Consider the following 26,262-nt stretch of genomic DNA (forward strand, 5'->3'; position numbering starts at 1 on the left):
TTAAAATTTTAAAATATTTAAATTTATTTCAAGAATAATTTAATTCAACAATAAAAGAAGAGTTTCATTTATTATAATACCTAATAGCTCAAGTGGAGATCCTCACAGAATATGAATTACTGGTCTTGTTCCACATACATTTGAGAAATTAACTGATTTATAAAACACATACTCCAAGTCTTCACTTCTCCCATTTCTTTCTATATACAGCATCTTATCAGAGTACTCAAGCTACCAATGTCTTTTAATTTATACCAGAAGTAATTTATACATAAGACCCTTTACTGCCCAGTTTTTCTAAGGCAAAATTATAAAACTAAACTTTTTTAAATTGTCTATACTTTAAAGCATAAAATTATAAATACTTCCTAAATGTAGCATTTTATTTGACTATGATTTTTAGTAAGTTGTGTTTCTTCTTTGACGTCATTTTTTTAACCCTCACCTCAAGCCTGATGGAATACAAAACAGACAGCACACTACCCCTCTCCAAAAAGGGTTATAACCGAAAATTCTGAAGACACTGCTTAATTCAAGGTAATAGCAAAAATCCTGTGTCAAAATGGATTCAGTAAGGTTTCTTTATATAAAAAAGACGAGTGAAAATGTTGCTCAAAAATTCAACAGCTTCCAATTTATCTTACCCAGAAAATACAAACTCTTCAATGACTCTTCTATATCTTGTCTTGAACCTGCTCTCTGCTCCAAACCAACTGCTTATTTCTCCTCAAACATATTCCACATTTTTAAACTTTTGCCTTATATTTTCATGCTCACTCTCTCCAAAATTCTTATTCCTTAGCCTGTCTTTAAAAATTCCATTTATTCTTAATGCTCATCTCAAAAACCACCTTTGCATATAGATCCTACATATTCCAATGATCCTCTATGGCACTTTATTAATGTATCTCCCATGGTACAGCTTATTCTGCATTGTTATGTAGTTATTTGTGAATTTACTGTAATAATGATAACAGGAACACCAGCCACAAGAGTTGAGACTTAATGAATGCTTACTATATGCTAGGAATTAACATGCATATTTCTGTTTTATAGATGAGAACTGAGGCTTTGAGTGAATGAGTAACCTGCCATATCCAGGTCTGATTGATTCCAGAGGTTCAATGAGCTCTTAGCCACTCATTACAAAGTCATTGCTCACAGGTTGTATGTTTTTCCTTACTTCTGCATTTCTGCAACGTGGAGAGCAGTAGCTTTCAAATAACAGAACTCAGTAAATAATTTATTACACTAAACTGGACTACAGTTAGAAAAAACAACTACTATTACAATTCATTCCAACAGGGGTATCCAAATACTTCCATTCCAACAGAACAATATTCTCAAAGTATATACTAACACCAACAATCAGGCTTTGAGATTAAACAATTTTAATGTGAACATTAGGGGAAACAGCCTATGCAATGAAAATATGTGCATTTTTATCCTTAATATGTCTGTATACGGTCTGTTTTATAGAAGAAAAGGATATGTATTTCAATCATTCAATATGTATATATAAGTACGTATACACACATGTGCAAACACATGCACAAATGCAGGCACATATAAAGTTGTCATCTGGGCATGATAAAACACCAAATACATTTATAAACAGTGAGAAGGTAACAAAGAAATAAATTAAGACAGCTCATATCTAAAAGGACAGCAAACCTGATTTTTGGATTGTATCTTATCTCTGTGTGGATGTGCTTCTCTGTTTGATGACAGAGCAGGATCTTGCTGAACTGCACCCACTGGAGTAGGCTGTGACACAATAACAATTAGCATCAATGCATTCTATTTCAGAAAGCTTATTTAAAATTATCTAGCACCTTAAAATAATAAAAAAAATAATAAAAGATACTACATAAAGCCTTAATTAAGAAAAGGTATCTTCCCTAAAATATGTTGCTAAATATACCAAATTAAAGCAAAGAAATTATAGCTATTATTTAGAGTAGCTTCAAAATATTTAAATACTTTATCAAGTATTTATTTTTGTATCAACAAAAGACCTTTTAATGTTACCATTACTTTTTAGGTTAATTCTTCTTATGAAAAAAACAAAATGTATTTGCTTATGTCTCTCATTTCCAAAGCCAATAATATATAAACAGAAAAAGTTATTTTACGAAAATTAAGGGAATAATTTTTTTAAATAAGCTAATAAAATTGGTTACTGTCAATATTTTAACTCAGAAGAGACTTTTATAAAATTTAATACCTTCAAATATAATTCAAAATTTCATAATAAATGCATTAATCAAAGTATATTCAGGTTTGCATTTTAGATACAATATATATTCAAATCACTTTGGAGCTAAGAAAAATACAGATTAAACATTTAAGTAAGCCAACTGTTCAAAAGTACTTGAATCTGAGAGCTTGGCAGTTCCAAATATGGACAAAAATTGGTTATCAGTGAACTGAAAGTAAATTTTGTAAGGCATTCTTATTTATTTAAAAAGAAGACTAGTGAGAATAAATATTTGATTTTTTTTAAGTCATCTCTTCAAAGAAAGAACTTAATGTTGTGCTCATTTAAGTAATGACACTCATCCCATAGTCATGATCAAGACAAATTTTGGGGGCAGTTTCTATAGTTAAAAAAACCTAAACTTGCTCTGATACATAAGTATCAGTCTATTGCAAAATAACCTAAAACTGCTAGAATAATTAAAGTATATTCTAAAATTATAAATATCTTGAGCAATGACTAAAGAAAAAACTAGCTCATCTTTTAAAGTAATCACTAGAATACTATATTTTTAAAAAGAATGTTTGATATTAAGAACTAAATCAGAAGTAGAACATTCAAAATAACCCATCACTCTAAAAAGCAGATTCCAAATTCTCTATTTTTACAAAACTCAAAGAATGAATCCTTTAAAAATTATTTCTTCTCTATCCTAAAATGTATATGGAACCACAAAGATCCTGTCCAGCAATCTTGAGAAAAAAGAACAAATCTGGAGGTATAACACTCCCTGACTTCAGACTATACTACAAAGTTACAGTAATTAAATCAGCACAGGACTGGCGTTAACAACAGACACATATGTCGACAGAAAAGAGAGCTCAGAAATAAACCCACACATGTACGGTCAATTAACCTAATTAATCTATGGCAGAGGAAGCAAGAATATACAAACAAGAAAAGACAGTCTCTTCAATAAGTGGTGCTGAAAAACTGGACAGCTGTGTGTAAAAGAATAAGATCAGAACATATCCAAATACCATACACAAAAACACACTCAAAATGGATTGAAGACCTTTATGTATGAAACCACAAAATTCGCGGAAGAAGGCACAAGTGAACACTCTGACTTAAATTGCAACAATATTTTTTTGCATCTGCCTCTTAAGGTAGAAGAAACAAAAGCAAAACTAAACAAATTAAACTTTAAAGCTTTGGCACAGCAAAGAAAACCATCAACAAAATGAAAAGACAACCTACTGAATATATTTGCAAATGATATGACCGACAAGAGGTTAATATTCAAAATTTATGAACCGCTCATACAGTACCAAAAAAAACCAACAAATAAGCAGAAGATGTGAATAAATAGTTTTCCAAAGAAAACATACAGATGGCTAACAGATACATGAAAAAATGTTCAACATTACTAATCATCAGAGAAATTAAAATCAAAACCATAATGAGACATCATTTCATACTTCTCAGAATGGCCATTATTAAAAAGACACAAAATAACAACTGTTGGTGAGGATATGGATAAAATGGAACCCTTGTGCACTACTGGTGGAAATTTAAATTAGTACAGCCACTGTGGTAAACATTATGAAGATTCCTCAAAAGACTAGAAGTATAACTACAATATGATCCAGCATTACACTGCTGGGTATATATCCAAAGAAAATGAAAAAGTAATTCGAAAGGTTTATGCACCTCAATGTTCAAAACAGCATTATATACAATAGACAAGATACGGAAGCAACCTAAGTGCCCATCAGCAGATGAATGGACAAAGAAGTATGGAGGGGCGCTTCCCTGGTCACTCAGTGGTAAAGAGTCGACTGCTAATGCAGGAGACATGGGTTCAATCCCTGATCCGGAAGATCCCACATGCCTTGAGGCAACTAACCCTGAGTGCTACAACTACTGAGCCCGTGCTCTAGAGCCCAGGTGCCACAACGACGGAAGCCCAAAGCCCTGGGGCCGTGCTCCACAACAAGAAAAACCACTGCAATGAGAAGCCCACACACTGCAACCAGAGAAAGCCCCTGCTCTCTGCAACTAGAGAAAAGCCTGTGCAGCAACGAAGACCCAAAACAGCCCAAGGTAAAAGGATAAAGAAATAAACATTTTAAAAAGGAATGTTATGGAAGAATTATGAACGGAGGTTCATGACATAATGCAGGAGGCAGGGATCAAGACCATCCCCAAGAAAAACAAATACAAAATGTAAAATGATTGGCTGAGGAGGCCTTATGAACAGTTGTGAAAAGAAGAGAAGAGAAAAGCAAAGAAAAGGAAAGATATACTCATTTGAATGCAGAGTTCCAAAGAATAGCAAGGAGAGATAAGAAAGCCTTCCTCATGATCAATGCAAAGAAACAAAAGAAAAGAATAGAATGGGAAAGACTAGAGACCTCTTCAAGACACTCAGAGATACCAAGGGACCATTTCACACCAAGATGGGCACAATAAAGGACAGAAATGGTATGGACCTAACAGAAGCAGAAGATATTAAGAAAAGATGGCAAGAATACACAGAGGAACTATACAAAAAAGATCCTGTTGACCCAGATAATCACGATGGTATGCTCACTCACCTAGACCCAGACATCCTGGAATGCGAAGTCAAGGGGGCCTTAGGAAGCATCACCATGAACAAAGTTAGTGGAGGTGATGGAATTCCAGTTGAATTATTTCAAGTCCTAAAAGATGAAGCTGTGAAAGTGCTGCACGCAATATGCTAGCAAATTCGGAAAACTCAGCAGTGGCTACAGGACTGGAAAAGGTCAGCTTTCATTCCAATCCCCAAAAAAGGCAATGCCGAAGAATGCTTAAACTACGGCACAATTGCACTCATCTCACATGCTAGCAAAGTAATGCTCAAAATTCTCCAAGCCAGGCTTCAACAGTGTGTGAACCGTGAACTTCCAGATGTTCAAGGTGGATTTAGAAAAGGCAGAGGAACCAGAGATCAAATTGCCAAAATCCACTGGATCATCGAAAAAGCAAGAGAGTTCCAGAAAAACATCTACTTCTGCTTTATTGACTACGCCAAAGCCTTTGATTGTGTGGATCACAACAAACTGGAAAATTCTTAAAGAGATGGGAATACAAGACCACCTGACCTGCCTCTTGAGAAACCTGTATGCAGGTCAGGAAGCAACAGTTAAAACTGGACATGGAAGAGCAGACTGGTTCCAAATCAGGAAAGGAGTATATCAGGCTGTATACTGTCACCCTACTTATTTAACTCATATGCACAGTACATCATGAGAAACGCTCAGCTGGATGAAGCACAAGCTGGAAACAAGATTGCTGGGAGAAATACCAATAACCTCAGATATTCAGATGACACCACCCTTATGGCAGAAAGCAAAGAAGAACTAAAGAGCCTCTTGATGAAAGTGAAAGAGAAGAGTGAAAAAGTTGGCTTAAAACTCAACATTCAGAAAACTAAGATCATGGCATCTGGCCCATCATTTCATGGCAAACAGATGGGCAACAGTGGAAGCAGCGAGACATTTTCCTTTTTTGGGCTCCAAAATCACTGCAGATGGAGACTGCAGCCATGAAACTAAAAGATGCTTACTCCTTGGAAGAAAAGTTATGACCAACTTAGACAGCATACTAAAAAGCAGAGACATTACTTTGCCAACAAAGGTCCGTTTAGACAAAGCTATGGTTTTTCCAGTAGTCATGTATGGATGTGAGAGTTGGACTATAAAGAAAGCTGAGCACCGAGGAATTGATGTTTTTGAACTGTGGTGTTGGAGAAGACTTTGAGAGTCCCTTGGACTGCAAGGAGATCCAACCAGTCCATCCTAAAGGAAATCAGTCCTGAATATTCATTGGAAGGACTGATGTTGAAGCTGAACTCCAATACTCTGGCCACCTGATGCGAAGAGCTGACTCATTTGAAAAGACCCTGAGGCTGGGAAAGATTGAAGGTGGGAGAAGGGGATGACAGAAGATGAATGGTTGGATGGCATCACCAACTCAAAGGACGTAAGCCTGAGTAAACTCTGAGAGTTAGTGATGGACAGGGAAGCCTGGCATGCTGCAGTCCATGAGGTCGCAAAGAGTTGGACATGACTGAGCGACTGAACTAGACTATATGATAAAAATATTACTCAGCCATAAAAAAGAATGGAATTCTGCCATTTGCAACAATGTGACTGGAACTATAGAGTATTATGCTTAGGAGAAATATACTCTTGTTATCATTAATACGTGGAGTCTAAAAAATAGAACAAACAAGTGAATATAACAAAAAAGGAACAGACTTTAAAATATAGAGAACAATCTTGTGGTTACCAGTGAGGAGAAAAATCAAAGGAGGGGCAAGACAAGAGTAGGGGACTGAGAGACACAAACTGCCATCTATAAAGTAAATTAGCAAAAAGGATATACTGTACAGCACAGAAAAGTATAGATATTATTCTGTAATAACTTAAAATGGAACATAATCTATAAAAATATTAAATCACTATGATGTTCACCTAAAACTTGTACTGTAAATCAACTATACTTCAAAATAAAAAATTATTTGTTCTCAATTCTTTTCAAATAAAGGATCTGTACTATGAAAATGAAGCTAAGTACTACAAATTATCTTTTGTTTTTCTTATACAGCCTGGAGTACTCACCAACTGTTTACCAATCCAGTCATATTCATAATCAAACATATATCCTTTTCGATCAAACAAGTCAGTAAAAAGTTTTCTTAGGTAGTCATAATCTGGTTTTTCAAAAAAATCTAGCCTTCTTACATAACGAAGATACGTTGCCATTTCTTCTAGAAAGAAAATAAAAATTACTCTGATTAAACTTTTCTATATACATTTTAATAATAAAATTATAAATAGCTAAAAGGACAAGTGTTATAAGAACACATGAAAACGTAACAAGATTCTACTATCAGTGAAAATGTTATGAACTTAATAACAATGAAATTAAAAGGGTGAAAAGAAGGGAGGAAAGGAATCAGACAAAAGAAAAACTTGAGATTTAACAAGTATTATTTTTGCTTCAGTAGAAAAGGCTGAAGATTTTTTAAAGTAATATTTTTAATAGAAACCTTGGATAGTACTGAAGGTTGAAATAGAAAGTTCAACAATGCATAATCATTTAATCACAAAACACCATACTCAGCTCATACTGTTAATACTGATGGGAGCCGATTTATCCATGAAAGCATTTGCACTAGTTTGCTGGATTTCCTTTAGAATCTGTGACACACACTAACTGACCAAAAGAGGATTCAAATACTTAACCTAAGCTAAATGGTATTCTACCCAACGGACCTAGCAACATTGAGCTAAAACAGATTCAGGAGAACAGTTTAATTATTCTCTTAATTTCTGGTCATAAAAGTTATAATTATTTGGTAGTACATAAACCTTTGAATGGTATTATAATTCCCAAATGCATTAGAGATATGTATGTTTTAAAAGGTCATCTTTTCCAGAAGCAAAAGAAAGAAAAAGTCATAAAAATCAACAAGCAAAATGGTGATCAGTAAAACAAGAGTTTTACCATGGGAGCACTGTAATAAGAGATGGTAGGTTATACCTAGCTGATCCAACTTATTCATGGCAGCTGATAAGAATAAGGTAACCCACAGCCTAAGAGGCGTGAAAGTAGCACCAACCCAATTACATGGTGACTCTCCCAATATTCTACTTTCCAGCTAATCATCTAATTTACTTTGGCACTCCCAATTTTCCTGCAGAAATTTGTACAAGCTTCTTAATGCAGAGCCAATCTGCCTACCACTAAACTGTTTGGTACTAAATTATCAAGTGATTTTTTTTTTTAATCTTTCAGTTCTAGATGTGATAGCGAGAAAACAAAACATATAATTAAAGTTTGCTATCGATGAATAAAAAAAGCAAACTTTAAAAAGGGCTACCTGAGATTATGCTGCTGATACTTTTATAGTAATAATGCCAGCACTATACAAGAGAACCTGCAAATACTGAAGTGAGATATTAGGTTGACGAAAAAGTAACTGCGGTTCTGCACGGTTGAACACTGCCATTTGATATTGAAATACATTCTTAAATAAGTATGGTTATACATCATTTTAATGCAAATTTCTCACTTTATTCTTTTTTGCTAATGACTAATTACTTGCTTTTTATTGTATACATATTTTAGACTACAGAAATTATGTTAGACAAAAAGCCAATTCAAGTGATTTTATTTAAGTCCAAAATGGGTCGTAGGCAGTGGAGACAACTCGCAACATCGACAACACATCTGGCGTTGGAAATACTAACAAAAACATACACCGTGGTGGTGGTTCCAGAAGTTTTGCAAAGGAGACGAGAACCTTGAAGACGAGGAGCCCAGTGGCCGGCCATCAGAAGTTGACAACAAACAATTGAGAGCATCATCGAAGCTGATCGTCTTACAACTGACATGACAAACTGCCAAAAACCTCAAGGTCGACCATCCTATGGTCATTCAGCACTTGAAGCAAATTGGAAAGCTGAAAAAGCTCAATAAGTGGGTGTCTCATGAGCCAACCACAAGTCAAAAAAATCACTGTTTTAAAGTGCTGTCTTCTCTTATTCTACAACAACAAACCATTTCTCAATCAAATTGTAACATGTGATGAAAAGTGGATTTTATATGACAACCAGCTCAGTGGCTGGACCAAGACGAAGCTTCAAAGCACTTCTCAAAGCCAAACTTGCACCAAAAAAAGCTCAGTCACTGGCTGGTGGTCTGATGCTGGCTTGTCTGTTACACTGTAGCTTTCTGAACCCTGGCAAAACCATTACATCTGATAAGTATGCTCAGCAAATGGATGTACTGAAAACTGAAATGCCTGCAGCCAGCACTGGTCAATAAAAATGGCTCAATTCTTCTCCATAACAATGCCTGACTGCACGTTGTACAACCAACGCTTCAAAGGTTCAAAGAACTGGGCTAAGAAGTTTTGCCTCATCTGCTATATTCACCTGACCTCTTGCCAATTGACAACCACTTCTTTAAGCATCTCGATGACTTTTTGCAGGGAAAATGCTTCCACAATCAGCAGGAGGCAGAAAATGCTTTCCAAGACTTCATCAAATCTGGAAGCATGGATTTTTATGCTATAGAAATAAACAGAATTCTCTCTCGTGGGCAAAATTGTGTTGTCTGTAATGGTTCCTATTTTGATTAAAAAATATGTGTCAGAGCCTAGTTATAATGATTTAAAATTCATGGTCTGAAACCACAATTACTTTTGCAGCAACCTAACATAAGCTCCATCTTCTACCTTCAAGTTTGGTTCTCATTTATTGTTATTGCATAAATCACAATCCCCTTCATGGATCACAGCCTTGTCACAGCAGAGGGGCTTGCGTAACTCAAAGAAGCTATGAACCATGCCATGCCAGGCCACCCAAGACGGATGGGTCATAGTGACGAGTTCTCACAAAACACAGCCCAACGGAAAAGGAAATGACAACCCACTCCAGTATTCTTGCCTGGAGAATCCCATGAACTATATGAAAAGGGAAAGATATATGATGCCAGAAGATGAGCCCTCCAAATCTGAAGGTGCCCAATATGCTACCAGGGAAGAGCAGAGGGCAATTACTAATAGCTCCAGAAAGAATGAAGCAGCTGAGCCAAAGTGAAAATGATGCTCAGTTACGGTTATGTCTGCTGGTGAAAGTAAAGTAGATGCTGTAAAGAACAATACTGTAGCTAGGACACTGAAGCAACCTAGATGTCCATCGGCAGACAAATGGATAAGGAAGCTGTGGTACGTATACACAATGGAATATTACTCAGCTATAAAAAAAGGACACATGAGTCAATCCTAATGAGGTGGATGAAACTGGAGCCTATTATATACAGCAAAGTAAGTCAGAAAGAGAAACACCAATACATTATTCTAATGCATGTATATGAAATTTAGAAAGATGGCAATGATGACCCCATATGCAAGACAGCAAAAGAGACACAGATGTAAAGAAAAAACTTTTGGACTCTGTGGGAGAAGGCGAGGGTGGGACAATTTGAGAGAATAGCATTGAAACGTGTATATTACCATATGAAAAATAGATGACCAGTTCAAGTTCAATGCATAAAGCAGGGCACTCAATGCTGGTGCTCTGGGACAACCCAGGGAGATGGGGTGCAGGGGGGAGGTGGGGCAGGGGATTCAGGGTGGGGGACACATGTACACCCATGACTGATTCATGTCAATGTATGGCAAAAACCACCACAATGCTGTAAAGTAATTAGCCTCCAATTAAATAAATTTAAAAAAAAAAGCAACGCTGCATAGGAACCTGGAATGTTAGGTCCATAAATCAAGGTAAACTGGACATGGTCAAGTAGGAGATCAAGAGTGAATATCAACATTTTAGGAATCAGTGAACCAAAATAGACAATAATTGGGTGAATTTAATTCAGATGGCCATTGTATCAACTACTGTGGGCAAGAATCCCTTAGAAGAAATGAAGTAGTCCTCATAGTCAACAAAAGAGTCCGAAATGCAGTATCTGGGTGCAATCTCAAAAATGACAGAATGATCCTGGTTTATCTCCAAGGCAAACCATTCAACATCTCAATAATTAAGTCTATACTCCAACCACTGAGACTGAAGAAGCTGAAGCTGACTGGTTCTATGAAGATCAACAACACCTTCTAGAACTAACACCAAAAACAGATGTCCTTTTCATAATTAGGCTGTGTGTATGTGTGCTCAGTAGTGTCTGACTCTTTGCAAGTCCACCCCAAGGACTGTAGCCTGCCAGGTGTCCTCTGTTCATGGGATTTCTCAGGCAAGAATACTGGAGCGGGTTGCCATTTCCTTCTCCAGGGGATCTTCACAAGCCAGGGAAAGAACCCATGTCTCTTGAGTCTCCTACATTGGCAGGCGTGTTCTTTACCACTAGTGCCACTTGGAAAGCCCTTCATAATCTCATGAACTGGAATGCAAAAGAAGAAAGTCAAGCGTTACCCACAATAATAGGCAATTTTGGCCTTGGAATACAAAATGAAGTTGGGCAAAGGTTAAAAGAATTTTGTCAAGGGAACACATTTAGTCATAGCAAACACCTTTTCCAACACAAGAGACGACTCTACGTATGGACATCACCAAATGATCAACACCGAAATCAGACTGATTATATTCTCTGCAGCTGAAGACAGAGAAGATCTATACCAGTAGCAAAAACAAGACCTGGAGCTGACTGTGGCTCAGATCATTAGCTTCTTATTGCAAAATTCAGGCTTAAATTGAAGAAAGTAGGGGAAACCACTAGACCTAAAGCAAATTCCTTATGATTATACAATGGAGACGAAGCATAGATTCAAGGTATTAGATTTACTAGAGATAGTACCTGAAGAACTATGGATTGAGGTTTATAACACTGTACAGGAAACAGTGACTGAAACCATCCCAAAGAAAAATAAATGCAAGGAAACAAAGTGGTTGTCTGAGGAGGCTTAGGAAGCTAAGGAAAGCAGAGAAGTAAAAGGCAAGGGATAAAGGGGAAGATATACCCAACTGAATGCTAGCAAGGCTATGCTCAAAATCTTTCAAGCAAGGCTTCAGAAGTATGTAAACCAAGAACTTCCAGAAGTATAAGCTGGGTTTAGAAAAGGCAGAGGAACCAGAAATCAAGTTGCCAACACCTGCTGGATCATGGAGAAAGCAAGGGACTCCCAGAAAAGTTATCTACTTCTGCTTTAGCCTTTGCCTGTGCAGATCACAACAAACTGTGGAAAACTGTTACAGAGATGGGAATACCAGACCACCTTAACCTGTCCCCTGAGAAAACCATATGTGGGTCAAGAAGCAACAGTTAGAACTGGACAGGAAACACTAGACTGGTTCAAAATTGAGAAAGGAGGATGACAAGGATGAATATCATCACCCTGCTTATTTAAATTCCATGCAGAGCACATCATGCAAATGCCAGGCTGGATGAATCACAAGCTGGAATCAAGACTGCCAGGAGAAAGATCTACAACCTCAGCTGTGCAGATGATACCACTCTAACAGCACAAAGTGAAGAGGAACTAAAGAGCCTGTGAGGAGGGTGTGAGATCAGAATGAAAAAGCTGTCTTAAAATGCAACATGCAAAAAACTAACGTCATGGCATCCAGTCGCATCACTTCATGTCAAATAGAACGGGAAGTGGAGAAAAGGGAACCCTCTTACACTGTTGGTGGGAATGCAAACTAGTACAGCCGCTATGGAAAACAGTGTGGAGATTTCTTAAAAAACTGGAAATAGAACTGCCATATGACCCAGCAATCCCACTTCTGGGCATACACACTGAGGAAACCAGATCTGAAAGAGACACGTGCACCCCAATGTTCATCGCAGCACTGTTTATAATAGCCAGGACATGGAAGCAACCTAGATGCCCATCAGCAGATGAATGGATAAGGAAGCTGTGGTACATATACACCATGGAATATTACTCAGCCGTTAAAAAGAATTCATTTGAACCAGTCCTAATGAGATGGATGAAGCTGGAGCCCATTATACAGAGTGAAGTAAGCCAGAAAGATAAAGAACATTATAGCATACTGACACATGTATATGGAATTTAGAAAGGTGATAACGATAACCCTATATGCAGAACAGAAAAAGAGACACAGAAATACAGAACAGACTTTTGAACTCTCTGGGAGAATATGAGGGTGGGATATTTCAAAAGAACAGCATGTATACTATCTATGGTGAAACAGATCACCAGCCCAGGTGGGATGCACGAGACAAGTGCTCCGGCCTGGTGCACTGGGAAGACCCAGAGGAATCGGGTGGAGAGGGCGGTGGGAGGGGGGATCAGGAAGGGGAATACATGTAAATCCATGGCTGATTCATAGCAATGTATGACAAAACCCACTGGAAAAAAAAAAAATAATAATAAAAATTAAAAAAAAAAAAAAAAAAATAGAACGGGAAAAAGTAGAAGCAGTGACAGATTTTATTTTCTTGGGCTCCAGAATCACTGTGGACAGTGACTGCAGCCATGAAATTAAAAGACATGTGCTCCTCGGAAGGAAAGCTATAACAAACCTAGCAGCTTATTAAAAAGATGAGACCTCACTTTGCTGACAAAGGTCCATACGGTCAAAGCTATGGTTTTTCCAGTAGTTATGTACGGATGTGAGAGTTGGACCATAAAGAAGGCTAAGTGTCAAAGAACTGATACTTTCGAACTGTGGCAGTGGTGAAGACTCTTGAGAGTACCGTGGATTGCAAGGAGACCAAAACAATCAATCCTAAATGAAAGCAACCCTGTTTATGCACTGGAGCTAAAGCTCTATATTTGGCCAACAGACACAAAGAGCCGACTCACTGGAAAAGACCGGGATGCTGGGAAACATTGAAGGCAAGAGGAGAAGGGGGCGGCAGAGGATGAGATGGTTGGAAAGCATCACTGATACAATGGACATGAATGTGAACAAACTCCAGGACATAGTGGGAAACAGAGGAGCTTGGTATGCTACAGTCCAATGGGTCGCAAAGAGTCGGAGATGACTTAGGGACTGAACAGCAACAACATATTATAACAGGTATTTTAACACATTACGGACACATTAATCTTATCCATTAATTAATCTAGAAATCTTAAGTAAATTTTTGTTGATTTCATGTGAGTTGCCAAAAAGCTACATGAGAGCAAAACTATCTTCATAAAATCAAAAATTAGCCTAAAAGTAGTAAGGTTAGTAGATTTTGCTGTTGGAAAACTAGACTACATCATATATCATATACCTCCTTTAAGATTGATACTGAGACTCAAATGACTAATACTGGACACCAAAAGTTTACAGTCGGTATTTCTGAGCAAATATTTCAACTTATTCAATGTATGCTATTGAAGAAAATATTACTTTAGCTGGTACTGGTCAACACTGTTAGAAGGATTTTTTTCCATTAATATCATCTTACAAAGCAAATACATAAATTGCCCCTGTGGTCTGTGTATCAAATGCTGACATCTTTTAAGTCCTATTTTTTAAGCATGAAAAAAGTACTTCTAAACTTAAGTAATGACGATTAACACTTACAGTTTTCTGTGTATAAAGCACATGTATCAGTACAGCGTTATTCATTACCTGGAAAATTTTCACATAACACTTCTATTGGTGTGGCTCGTTTTGTATCTCCAATTTTCTGATACCTCTCTTTTAATGTGTCAGCCTAAAACAAAGAAAAAACTCTTGAGAAGTAATTTTAAAATTAAATACTTGGGAAAAAGTATCTTAATAGATTAATAACTTATTAAATTCAATAAAGAAACACAAAAACAATTACCTTTAAACCTTGCCAAGGAAGACTCCCTCTCAGAAAATACATGAACATGTGACCTAAAGCTTCTAAGTCATCTCTTCTACTTTGTTCTGAAATATAAAAGAAACATAAATTTAATTTTCCTTTCCCAGTAAAGGATGCAAGAATGGAAAAATAATTTTGTCCTTACATGTAAATTAATTCCTGATAATTTCTCAAAGTTCAGCATATAAAATACAAATCTAATCATGTCTAAACAATAATGGGTTTACAGTAAAATTATCATGCATTTAAAAAACATGCCACTATGATTTTTCTACATGCTACTGGAGATTTATTTCTTTCCTTAAATATTAATATCTATTCCTACAAATAAGGTAAGGAGGAAAGGGTTCCATGATGAAAAACAGAGTCACTGTGTACTACAGCTCCATTTTATAATTTAGAATATAACATATTAAAAATTTTGAAAATACATAGAACTAACAATGTTTAACTTTCTTTAGTTCTCCATTTCCTAAACTTAAATGAGCACAAAAATTCCATCCCACATACCATACTCTCCATTAGTATTAAATACCATTAACATATTGCACAATATGTTTTTAAAAGCACTTGCGTTTGATGCATTCCAATGGTAGTAACTCCTCTGGCAGCACCAAAAATATGCTACCAGAACAAATTGCCACTTTCAAGTTTCTATTGTTCTAGTAACAAAATGTTGTATAGCATATAACTGAATGATATAATAACAGACCAAGACTCAGGGAGGTACTTACAAATATTTGCTGAGTGAACGTTTTGTTTTTTTTTTTTTTTTTTTTCAATTTTTTTGTCACTTGAGCTAAATGCTTAATTTTTGTTAGTATTTTAAAATAATACAAAAATGTTAACAGTAAGAGGAGATAATAATAGTTTAATAAGAGGATGTTCATGTGCAAGATGTTTCATCCAAATGAACACTAAGACTATCCAAGCAGTACTAAATGCTTTAGGAAAAGCAAACCTTTCAAAGGATGAATCTGAACTAGAGTAAAAGGGTAAAAAATGTTTTAATTTTTACTATGCAACCTTAGAATATTCTGTAATTGTCTTCTGAAACACCTGTTACAGTTTTAGTAAATATGTTTGTGTTTTTATTTAATCAACATCTATCCTCTCACCTTACAACATCACAGGAGAACAGAGGTCTCTGGCTCAATAGCCTCAGGGCCTTATTGTAATGGCTGCCACAAAACAGGCAATCAAGGCATACTACTTAAATATATAAGTGACTATATAAAAATATACTAGATTTGTCCCTATTAAATCTAGAGTATGTCTCTTTTCTATAACTATAGGGAAATATCTAGAAGAATAGGAATCAAATCATTAGTAATTAGGGATATGAAACTGGGGGACTAGAAAGGGTATTTCAACGGCTTACTTCATATGTCAAAAAATGTGATATAATGGGAATTTTTCCTTATATTTCATATTTTAACAATGTAAGCATATTTTATTTTTAAAAAAGCAAACTTTCAAAATAAGTAATATAGACTTAAAATTCTTCTAAAACCGATTAATGAAAGCCAGATATGAATAACATGAAAAAAGTCCAGTAATGACTTTTATAACTAAAATTTCACTTTACTAGACCCGAGGAGTCTTAAAGAATGAGAAGTCACAGAAAGAAAAAAAAATACTATTTCTGAAGTCCCACTGAGAATCAGAATCACCTCTGAAGCTCTTAAGAATGTCAGATGAGTATAGCTAAGGCTGGATGTTGATTCTTTAGGTACGACATAGAGTAGAAGAATGTTTACTTAAAGTTTAGCAGATGATTCTGAAGTATAACCAGATTTGATAAGCACTAAAAACAAACTTATTTTACTTATGTCTAATTTTACATACAATAAAATATACTTATTAAAGGGTACAGTTTGATAAATATTGGCCACACATACATATAAGTACTACCACAATCAATAAGTATTTCCAACCCTCCAAAAGATTCCCTTTTACGCCTTACCTGCTATGCTCCCCCTCCCCTGGCCTCAACCACGCACATGTTTTCTGTTACACTACAGAAGATTTGACTTTTTATAGAGTTTCACATGCATAGGATCATACAGTATGGACCATTGTGTCCAGATCATTTTGCTTTACTCCTGTTGCTATAAGCTTTAATTAGGACCTCATTACTTTTTATTGCCAAAATCATTTATCTATTCGGCTACTGATGGTACCTTTGACTAACTTCCAGTTTTGAGTTATTGTAAATAAGGCCGTTAGGATCATTCTTGTGTAAGTCTTTGTGTGGACATAGGTTTCCATTTCTCTCACAGATCCAGGAGTGGGATTACTCCATTATATGGAAAGTGTAGGTTTGACTTTATAAGAAACTTATGCACTGTTTTCCAAAGGGTTTGTCCCATTTTATATTTCCACAAGCAATACATTAGACTTCAAGCTGCTCCAGAACCTATCATTCAGTATGGTCAATCTTTCATATTTAGCCACGCTAATGGCCACGAAGTATTACCTCACTGCGATTTGAGTTCCACTGATGACAACATTCTGAACATTGTTTCACATTGTTACTGGTCATTCACATATCTTTTTGTGACACGTTGAGATACTGTACCCATGTTTTAAAAAATTACATTATTTGTCTTATAATAAATCTTAAAGAGTTGTGTATTTTGGATGTAAGTCATTTTCAGATACAAGCTTTGCAAGCTTTCAGATACAAGCTTTCCCCCACACTGTAGCATGTTTTTTTCATTTGCTTAACAGTATCCTTCAAAGAACAGCAGTTTATATTTAGATGAAACCCAATTTATTGGACGTGTTTGTTGTTGTTTTATTGCTTATGCTTTTTTATGTCTTAACTAGAACATCTTTGACTACCCTAAGGTCACAAAGATTTTCTATTTTTCCTTCAAGAAATTCTATAGTTTTGGTTCTAACATTTAAATCTGTGAATCATTTGAAGTATTTTTCTCCTGTTTGCTTTTGTTGTAAGGGTTTAGATTCATTTTTTTCAATACTGATGCCCAGTTATTCTCACAAAGTTTCTTGAGAAGGCTGTCTTTACCCCTTGGGTAACTGTTGCACTATCCTCAAAAATCAATTAAGCATCCATCTATTTCAGAACTGTATTATGATTCAATTACCTATGTCTATACCAACACCACCCAAAATAAGTAAAAGAAAAGAATAATGATAAATTAGAAAACCAATAATGAGAAAATGGACAACCAGTAGAGAAAAACATTGAAATCAAAAGCTGGTTATTTGAAAAGTTGAATAAAATTAATCCTCTCATTAGGATAAAGGAAAGAACACAAATTACTATTATCTGGGGGCATCAGGACAGATCCTACAGATAGTAAAAGGATGATAAAGGAATGTTACAAACTAACATTAAGCCAATACATCCAACAACTTAGATGAAATGGACAAGTATTTTGAAAGCTATAAATTACCAAAATTACCTCAAGAAGAAGACAGCTTTATATTAAACAAAATTTAATTTATAATCTATAATCTCCAAATATAACTATGGGCCCAGAATTTACTAGAATTTACTAGAAACATTTAAGGAACAATACCATTTCTACACAAACTCTTTCAGAAAATAGAAGAGAAGGAAACCCCTCCCAACTTAATTCACTACCCTGTTACCAAAGCCAGACAAAGGCATAAACAAGCAAAGAAAACTACAGGAAATACCTTTCATTAACACAGATGCAAAATCCTTAAAAAGAAAGTAAACCATGATGAAGTAGGGGTCATCCTATGACCTGAAGGTTGGTTTAACTTTCAAAAACCAATTGATATAATTATCCAACATTAAAAGAAGATATGAATCATAAGAACATCTCAAAAAATATAGAAAAAGTATTTGAGAAAAGCTAACATGCATTTATGATTAAAAAATTCTCAAATAAAAAAAGAAGGAAACTTCTTCATATTAAAAAAGGACCTCTATGAAAAAAACAAAAATTCTTATATGAGGAAAAGGCATCCCTAAGATCCAGAACAAAGCAAGGATGTTCACTCACATTTTCTATTATTCAATATTGTACTAGAAGTTACTGTCAGTACAACAAAAGAAAGAGAAAAAATTAAAAGATATCCAGATTGTAACTGAAGAAGTGAAACTATTTTTCTCTTTCTTTCTACATATGACCACATATGTAGAAAATCCTAAGTAACCCAGACACAAAAAAAGGTTAGGATTAGTAAATGAGCTCTAGCAAGGATATATGATACAAGGTCAGTATATAAAAATTAACTGTATTCCTATACTAGAAATGAACAATCAGAAAATGAATGTGAACAGTAATAAAATTTCCAATAGCATCAGAAAACATGAAACGTGGGGATAAATTTATCAAAATACTACAAAGTATTGCTTGTATTAATTATAGTATATGGTTTTAAAGACTAAATGCTAAGTGATACATAAAAACAGTGGGCCCACCATATCTATGGGTTTTGCCTCTGTGGATTCAACCAACCATGGACTGAAATATCTGTAAAAAATAATTCCAGAAAGTTCCAAAAAGCAAAACTTGAACTTTCCAAGGGTTGGCAACTATTTACAAAGCATTTACATTGTATTAGTTATTATAAATAATCAAGAGATGATTTAAAGTATATGGGAGAATGTGTGTAGGTTATATGCAAATACTATGCAATTTTATACTAAGGGCTTGAGCATCCTTGGGTTTTGGCATCCTCAGGGTCCTGGAGCCAATTTGTGGATACCAAGGGACAAGTATACTGAGCCCTACAGTAGGATTTTTACTAAGGAGAGGAACTGGTCATAAAGGCAATTCTCTACTGAATTCAATCCAAGGGGAGGTTTAGTTATCACAGTGACAATAAGTCAAGATCATAAGGTGATCTTGCCTACATGCTTGTCTCACAGAATAGTCTCATAACGTACAGAGTATTTAAGAATTCAAACCATAAATAGGAGCTATTAAAATAAACCTATTACCGAAACTCGGTCTGAAATATTCCTTACTCTGATAATTCCTTTCTTTCTGTTTTATCACCAACTGACAAATGTGAAAATAAATTTCACTGTGCAGTAACAGAAGTCATGAAGAGGGCTTTCTCTTTGAAACACAGTAACTAAAGAATACCTCCTCTGGTCTTTAACAGTTGAGTTAGATGAAAAAAAATCTCCCAAAGGTAATTTGGCCCTTATTAAATCTTGTTCACAATCTTTAAATCAGTTAACTACAAAGGATTATTTGAAAATGGATGTTTCTGTCAAAGGCAGAATCTTTATTATAGGAATTCTTGTTTGAGCAACTAAAACATTAAAAAGTGACAATTTTCTTTACAATAGGTACCATTAACAACTTGTTGTTATTTTAACAACTTACTGGCCAGAGACATTATTAATATTAATACATCTTCTGTAACCTGAACATTATTGACCAGTTTCAATATTCACTTAACTAACAAATCACTGGCCACAGCTGTTAGTTTCTGCAAAAATCTCCCAGTCAATAATGTGTTAAACAGGTTCTCCAATAAATTTAAAAGTTATGTAAAGAATCAAATTAAAATTCTGCTCTTCAGGAATATATGCATCACATAAAGTAACACAACCGACACATATTACAAGCCTAGTTGTGTCAGTGCTTCATACAGATGATCTTTTAAAATTACAGATATACTCGAAGTGTCAGTAATCCCCCAATAAAGAAATTAAGGCTCAGAATGATTGTCACTAGCTCAGAACTATGCAGAATTTCAGATCATGTGCCTGTACTTTTTTTCATTTCAGAAAACAAGGTAGAGTCAACCAATTAATCAAACGCTTATTAGAAATCTCTACAATGCTTTTCTATTTAAAAATTCTACTCTTGCAACTCAACATTATTTTCCTCTTTTTAAAACTGACTTATTACCTAGCATTGTTTCCATTGCAACTGAATTTCTATTCAATTTTCAACAGAAAAATACCACCCCAAGATATCAAAAGCCCCACTAAAAGGTAGGAAACTCTCTAATATATGCACATGTATTTCCAAAAATAAATTTATTACTGCATTTCCCTGAAAAAATAAAAAATGAGGCTAAAAACATGTTAAACTAAATACAAGCATGACAAGAGAGCTGAACAACAAAAAATCTCACCAAAGAAAGTTTATTCTTTATATGTAAAATAAAACCAAAATATAAAAACAAAAATCACTACAAGCAAATAAAGTTTCACTTTATATTTCCTTCTAAAAGGTTTAAAGTTATTTTTCCTTGGCAACTCATAAAAGAAAAAAAACCCAAAACTCTTTCACAAGATTCACTGAGCTTATTCACATTTTTCAGAATCACATAACTGAGTTTCTTAGAAATGAAAACATAAACTCAAAAGAAAAAAGACAAACATAATTATGCAAGACAATTCTCAGCAACAACCCACTAATCCAAATGCCTTATCTAGCAATATCAAAAACTCAGAAAGAAAAAATACGTTTTCTGAGCAATGGAACTCAAAATATGCATACATGTGATTAGATATAATTCCAATAAGTTTGGCTATCAGGTTACAAGAAGCAAAACAAAAGATGAGAAAGTGCTGCCAGAAGTAGGTGTACTACATATAATAACAAAAAGTAATCAAAAATATAGTTGATGGGGTAAAAACCTGTTTAAAAAAAAAACAAAACACTGCTTCAAGACCTACACTGTATGGCAGTGGCTAAGGAATAGACAAATAGATCAATGAACAGAATAGAGAGCCCAGAAATAGACTCTCATTAACACAGTCAACTGATCTTTGACAAAGGAGCAAAGGCAGTACAATGGAGCAAAGATAAGTCTTTTTAACAAATGGTGCTAAGACAGCTGAACATTCATATGTAGAAAAATGAATCGAGACACAGAAGTTACACTGTTCACTATTCAAATTAACTAAAATAGATAAGAGACCTAAACATGAAACACAAAATTACAAAGTTCTTAGAAGATAACACAGGAGAAAATCTAGATGACCTTGGGTTTGGTGATAGATAACTTTTAAGATGTAATACTATAAGCACAATATATGAAAGAAATAACTGATAAACTTGACTTCATTAAAATTAAAACTTCTGCTCTACAAAAACTACCATCAAGAGAATAAAAGGATAAGCCACAGACTGGGAGAAAATATTTGCAAAAGACACATCTCAAAAAAAAAAAAAGACACATCTCATAAAAAAACTGTTATCCAAAAGAGACAAACAACCCTTAAAATTCAACAATTAGAATATAACCAAATTGATTAAAATGGGCCAAAGACCTTAATAGACACCTCACCAAAGAAGATACACAGATGACAAATAAGCATATCAAAAGATGCTCCACATCACATGTCATCAGGAAATGCAAATTAAAACAAGATAACACTACAGACCTATTAGACTGGTATAAATCCAGAACACTAACAATATCAAATGCTAGTGAGAATGCAGAGCAGTTAAGAATTCTCATTCACTGGTAGTTGGAATACAAAATGGTAGCCACTTTGGAAGGCAATTTGGGGGTTTCTTACAAAACTAAACATACTCATACCACATGTTTGAAGCAACTGAGCTTTTTTATATTTACACAAAGGAGTTGAAAACATTATGTCATACAAAAACTACACAAGGATGTTCGTATCAGTTTTAGTCATAATTGCTAAAACTTGAAAGCAATGAAGAGGTCCTTCAGTAGATGAATGGATAAATAATCTGTGTTATCTCCAGACAATGGAAAATTATTCAACATTAAATGAAATGAGTTATCAAGCCATGAAAAAACATGAAGGAAATTTAACTACATATTACTAAGTGAAAGAAGCCAATCTGAAAAGGTTACATACTGTATGATTCCAACTATACGGAATCTGGAAAAGGCGGAACTATGGAGACAGGTAAAAGACCAGTGGTTGTCAGTGGCTGGAGAGAGGAAGGGATTAAGTGGAGCATAGAGGATGCTTAGAAAGTGAAACTAACCTGTAGGATACTACAGGTAGATACATGTCAATATAAATTTGTCCAAACCCACAAAATACATAGCAACAAGAGTGAACCCCAAAGTAAACTACGGACTCCTGGCAATAACGATGCATCAGTGTGGATTCATCAATTATCAAAAATGTACCACTTTGGTGTGATAGTATTACAGTGAGCACATGTGGAGACAGGATAAAAAGGAAACCTCTGTACTTTCTGCCTAATTTTGCTGTGAATTTAAAACTGCTCTAAAAATTAATGTTATTTTTTAAAAATACAAAACTATTTAAATGCACTTAAAAAAAAAAAGTCCTGCCCAAAGGCAAAAGTCACCTTAAAGTCAGAAAAAAAAAAAAATAATAATAATATTTAAATATACATTTAAATATACATCCTAACACTCTCCAAGTGACCTTGAGGGTATCACTTTAGAACAACAATCATACAAAAATTATGACACTGAAATATCAAGAAAACACCAATTAGGTTTATTATACTTTGTTCCCCAAAGCAAGGAATTGTGCAGTATATTTTTAAACTGTTAAAATGTAACTGAAGGGAATTCCCTGGTGGTCCAGTGGCTAAGACTCTGCGCTCCTGATACAGGGGGGATGGGTTTGATCCCTGGTTAGGGAACTAGATCCCACATGCCACAACTAAGACTCTAGTAGCTAAATAAATAAAAATAAATGTTAAAATATATATATATCTTTTTTTAAAAAAATGTAACTGAAAAATGAAAACACGAGCTTTTAAACTGTTAAAAAGCTGTTTGGGGAGGCTTCAGGAGTAGGTCTCAGGATTTGGGGCAATTAGCTAGAAATTATACACATCACATCACAGAACAAAAAAATTATGATTTTTGTAACACCATAATTCTGTGATTATGTCTCTCACATTCTGAGCACTTTCCACTGAGGGAATTAAAATACCATTCTTCTTTGGAACACAGATTCTTCTTAACAATTACAAAGCAACTGGCAACTTATTCCTCAAATCCTAGTCTTTTTACTCATGAATACTCAATAATATTTAAAAATAAAAGACAAGTTTATTTCAAGACACTTACTAAAGAGAGATACATAGTATTTACTTAATTTCAAATGACTCCAGTAAGACAAAAAAGAACAAAAAGTAATCCAAAGCAAGATTATAAAATGAGGCTCAAAGCAATTGAGAAAAAAAATCTTTTAAAATTATTAGAAAGAAAATACTTGATGAGATGCAATTAAAAATAATTCAAGCTGATAGTACTAAAGAATGCTTCCATTAAAGCAAACAAAGGAAATCAACATTTGTCACATGCAGCTTAATTGAGATTTCATCTTGATCAGTGACTTCAGCAAGTACAAGAAAAATATTATACAAATGAATCACTATATCTTCCTTCTAGACATAAATCTTCTAATTAAGATCAATAGACATATACCACAGAAATAAAGATACTAAAGTCTATAATGTGATCTTAACACTATTCCTCCATATTTATAAAGGGACAACTTTTTCCTTTTTGAATCTGATACAGTGTCCATCTCCACAAAAGAAAAATACATATAAACCTGAACAAATGTTCCTCTGACCAAATTCTCTATTTTGAAAAGTTCACGTATGTAAGAAGTCCTTGTTTGCACAAAAGTGAATGAGTGAATAGGAAGGCTTTAAAAGTAACAACCAAAGTCCCAGTAAAGTAGGAAAGGAAGAAATCATATATACATAAATTAAAATCAGCACTGAAAGGTCACTTTTTCACTGTTTTTAATCTCTTCCTGATTCCTCACAAAGCCAAGTGCTCTAAACTCAAAACACCACTATTGAATGTTCACAGCCTCTTCAAACTTATAGAATGCTTTAACTCCAGCACTCAAACTCACTCTATGTTAGCTCATTCTTAATTTAAAAAGAAGGAACGCATATAATCTATCAAATAAATTTTCTATTTTTAGCATCCATTCCCAAATTCTACATCTAAACTGAGAATGAGAGCTTTTACAAATGAGAAAAAGTAAGGTTTAAAGCTTTTGTTCTTTGCAGAACTTGCCCAAGAAATAATTTTGTGTTTGCTTCCTGAAAGAAGAGTAAAAAAGAGATTATTACAATAGTTAAATGCCACTTCCCAAGCTCTGAGGGCTTTTCTAACAAAGACAAACATATCAGACTACTTGGCCATTTCTAGAAATAGAATCCTGTTACATTTACCATTGTTCAGATACAGAACACCAGGCCAGAAGGAAGTCATGACTTCACGTCTCATAATAAAATGGTGGCGAACCTTTGTTAGTTGTTATAAAATAATCTTAACAACTACCATGAAATGAAAATTTCTCAGACACTTCATATAAACATAGATGTGCCTGGTTTTAACAGAAGACACAATCCTGAAAGCTGTATATCTACCCAAACATGTTTTAAAATCTATCATGAAAGTCTGTTACTGAAAGGCATTCACACAAATATCACCTGAAATATAAATACTACTGACTTAAAAAAAAAAAAAAAAAGGCAAACTTACATTTTCAGGTATTTCAAAAACCTGAAAAAATATCAAGAGTCTACCATCAGGTAAGCTGTCAGGGAAGATGCCATGTGCTATTTAGGCTGAGAGACAGAAGCAGGTGGATAGCAGACAGGTCTGGAGAGAATGGTTAAAGCAGCAGCTAAGACCAGGAGTTAGAGGTTGGATTAGATGACTTCTAAGGCTCTGGACAAACTGTGATTATATTTTAAGGTACACTGAGCAATGAGAGTGGATAAAAACTAATCAATTTATGTTCCTGTCTCTTCTCTCTGTGAGTAACATGGTAGATACAGAATCTAAAAGCAGAAACTTAAGTTAGAGTTCCTATGATATGAAACCTGACCAAGGCTTAAGACTTAAGAATAAACTATTGGAAACACAACCTAGAACCAATTTTATTCAGAAACACACAAAAGTAATCCAATGGAAAAGAATATCATAAAAAGAATATCTTAATCCTATCTCACACCACACAAAAAATGAATTCTAGGTGGCAGAAGAAAACACAAAATGTTCTCATTATAACGGGCAAAGATTCCTTAGGATTTAAAAAGTAGTAATCATAAAAGAAAAAATTGATAAATTAGACTTCATAAGTATTTACAACTTTTGCTTATCAATTGTCAACACTAGGAAGATGAATAGACAAGCCACAGAGTAGAAGAAAGTGTTCACAGGGCAAGTATTTGCCAAAAGACTCACATCCGGAATATATAAAGAACTCCTAAAAGCAAACAATGAGACAATGTGCACACCACAAAAGAAGACATGCAGATGGTCAATAAGCACATGAAAGATGCTCACAAACATTAGTCACAGTAAAATAAAATAGCACTACAGATATTCACTAGAATGACTAGGATGAAAAACATAGACAATACCAAATGTTGTCAAGAATGTGAAACAAACAGAACTCCCATTGGCTGCTGGTAGAAATCAAAACAGACACACCTACACACATTTCCTGGTTTTATTATATGTGTGTGTGTTTATTATTCAATAAAAGGACCCAGGGCTGCTTAGAAAATGTTATATCTGGGCTAGAGTAGAAAAGCTATAAGATGAGCCTAGAACAACATGCTGCATAAAAAAGGAAAGAAGTTTTCCAAGAGTCATGAGAACATGCCAAAGGAACAGCAGAGCCAGCATGACAGAGCAACCAGCAACCAAATTTGGGACAATCTGCGCTTCAAAATAAATGATGACATAAATAATGATAGCAATGGACTATAATACATCCAATTATATAAGAATCCATGAGTCCATGCTTATATAAATTAACAAATTAGGGA

At 34.7% G+C, this 26,262-nt stretch overlaps 1 protein-coding gene across 6 annotated transcripts in view; it reads right to left on the reverse strand.

Annotated features, from left to right (window-relative positions):
• The window catches only part of CSNK1G3 (casein kinase 1 gamma 3), a 124,674-nt gene that overhangs the window by 31,123 nt on the left and 67,289 nt on the right, over positions 1-26,262 (reverse strand). For 4 of the 6 annotated variants that reach the window (XM_061150898.1, XM_061150900.1, XM_061150901.1 and 1 more), the window contains exons 7-10: positions 14,492-14,577; positions 14,293-14,377; positions 6,850-6,998; positions 1,675-1,767 (exon numbers count right to left, since the gene is read on the reverse strand). In XM_061150898.1, the coding sequence (XP_061006881.1) occupies positions 1,675-1,767; positions 6,850-6,998; positions 14,293-14,377; positions 14,492-14,577 (413 nt within the window). The remainder of the gene's footprint in view (positions 1-1,674; positions 1,768-6,849; positions 6,999-14,292; positions 14,378-14,491; positions 14,578-26,262) is intronic. The other 2 variants (XM_061150899.1, XM_061150902.1) reach the window with 1 other exon arrangement.

Source organism: Dama dama, chromosome 9 (assembly GCF_033118175.1).
Source record: "Dama dama isolate Ldn47 chromosome 9, ASM3311817v1, whole genome shotgun sequence".
Lineage (NCBI taxonomy): Eukaryota > Metazoa > Chordata > Mammalia > Artiodactyla > Cervidae > Dama > Dama dama.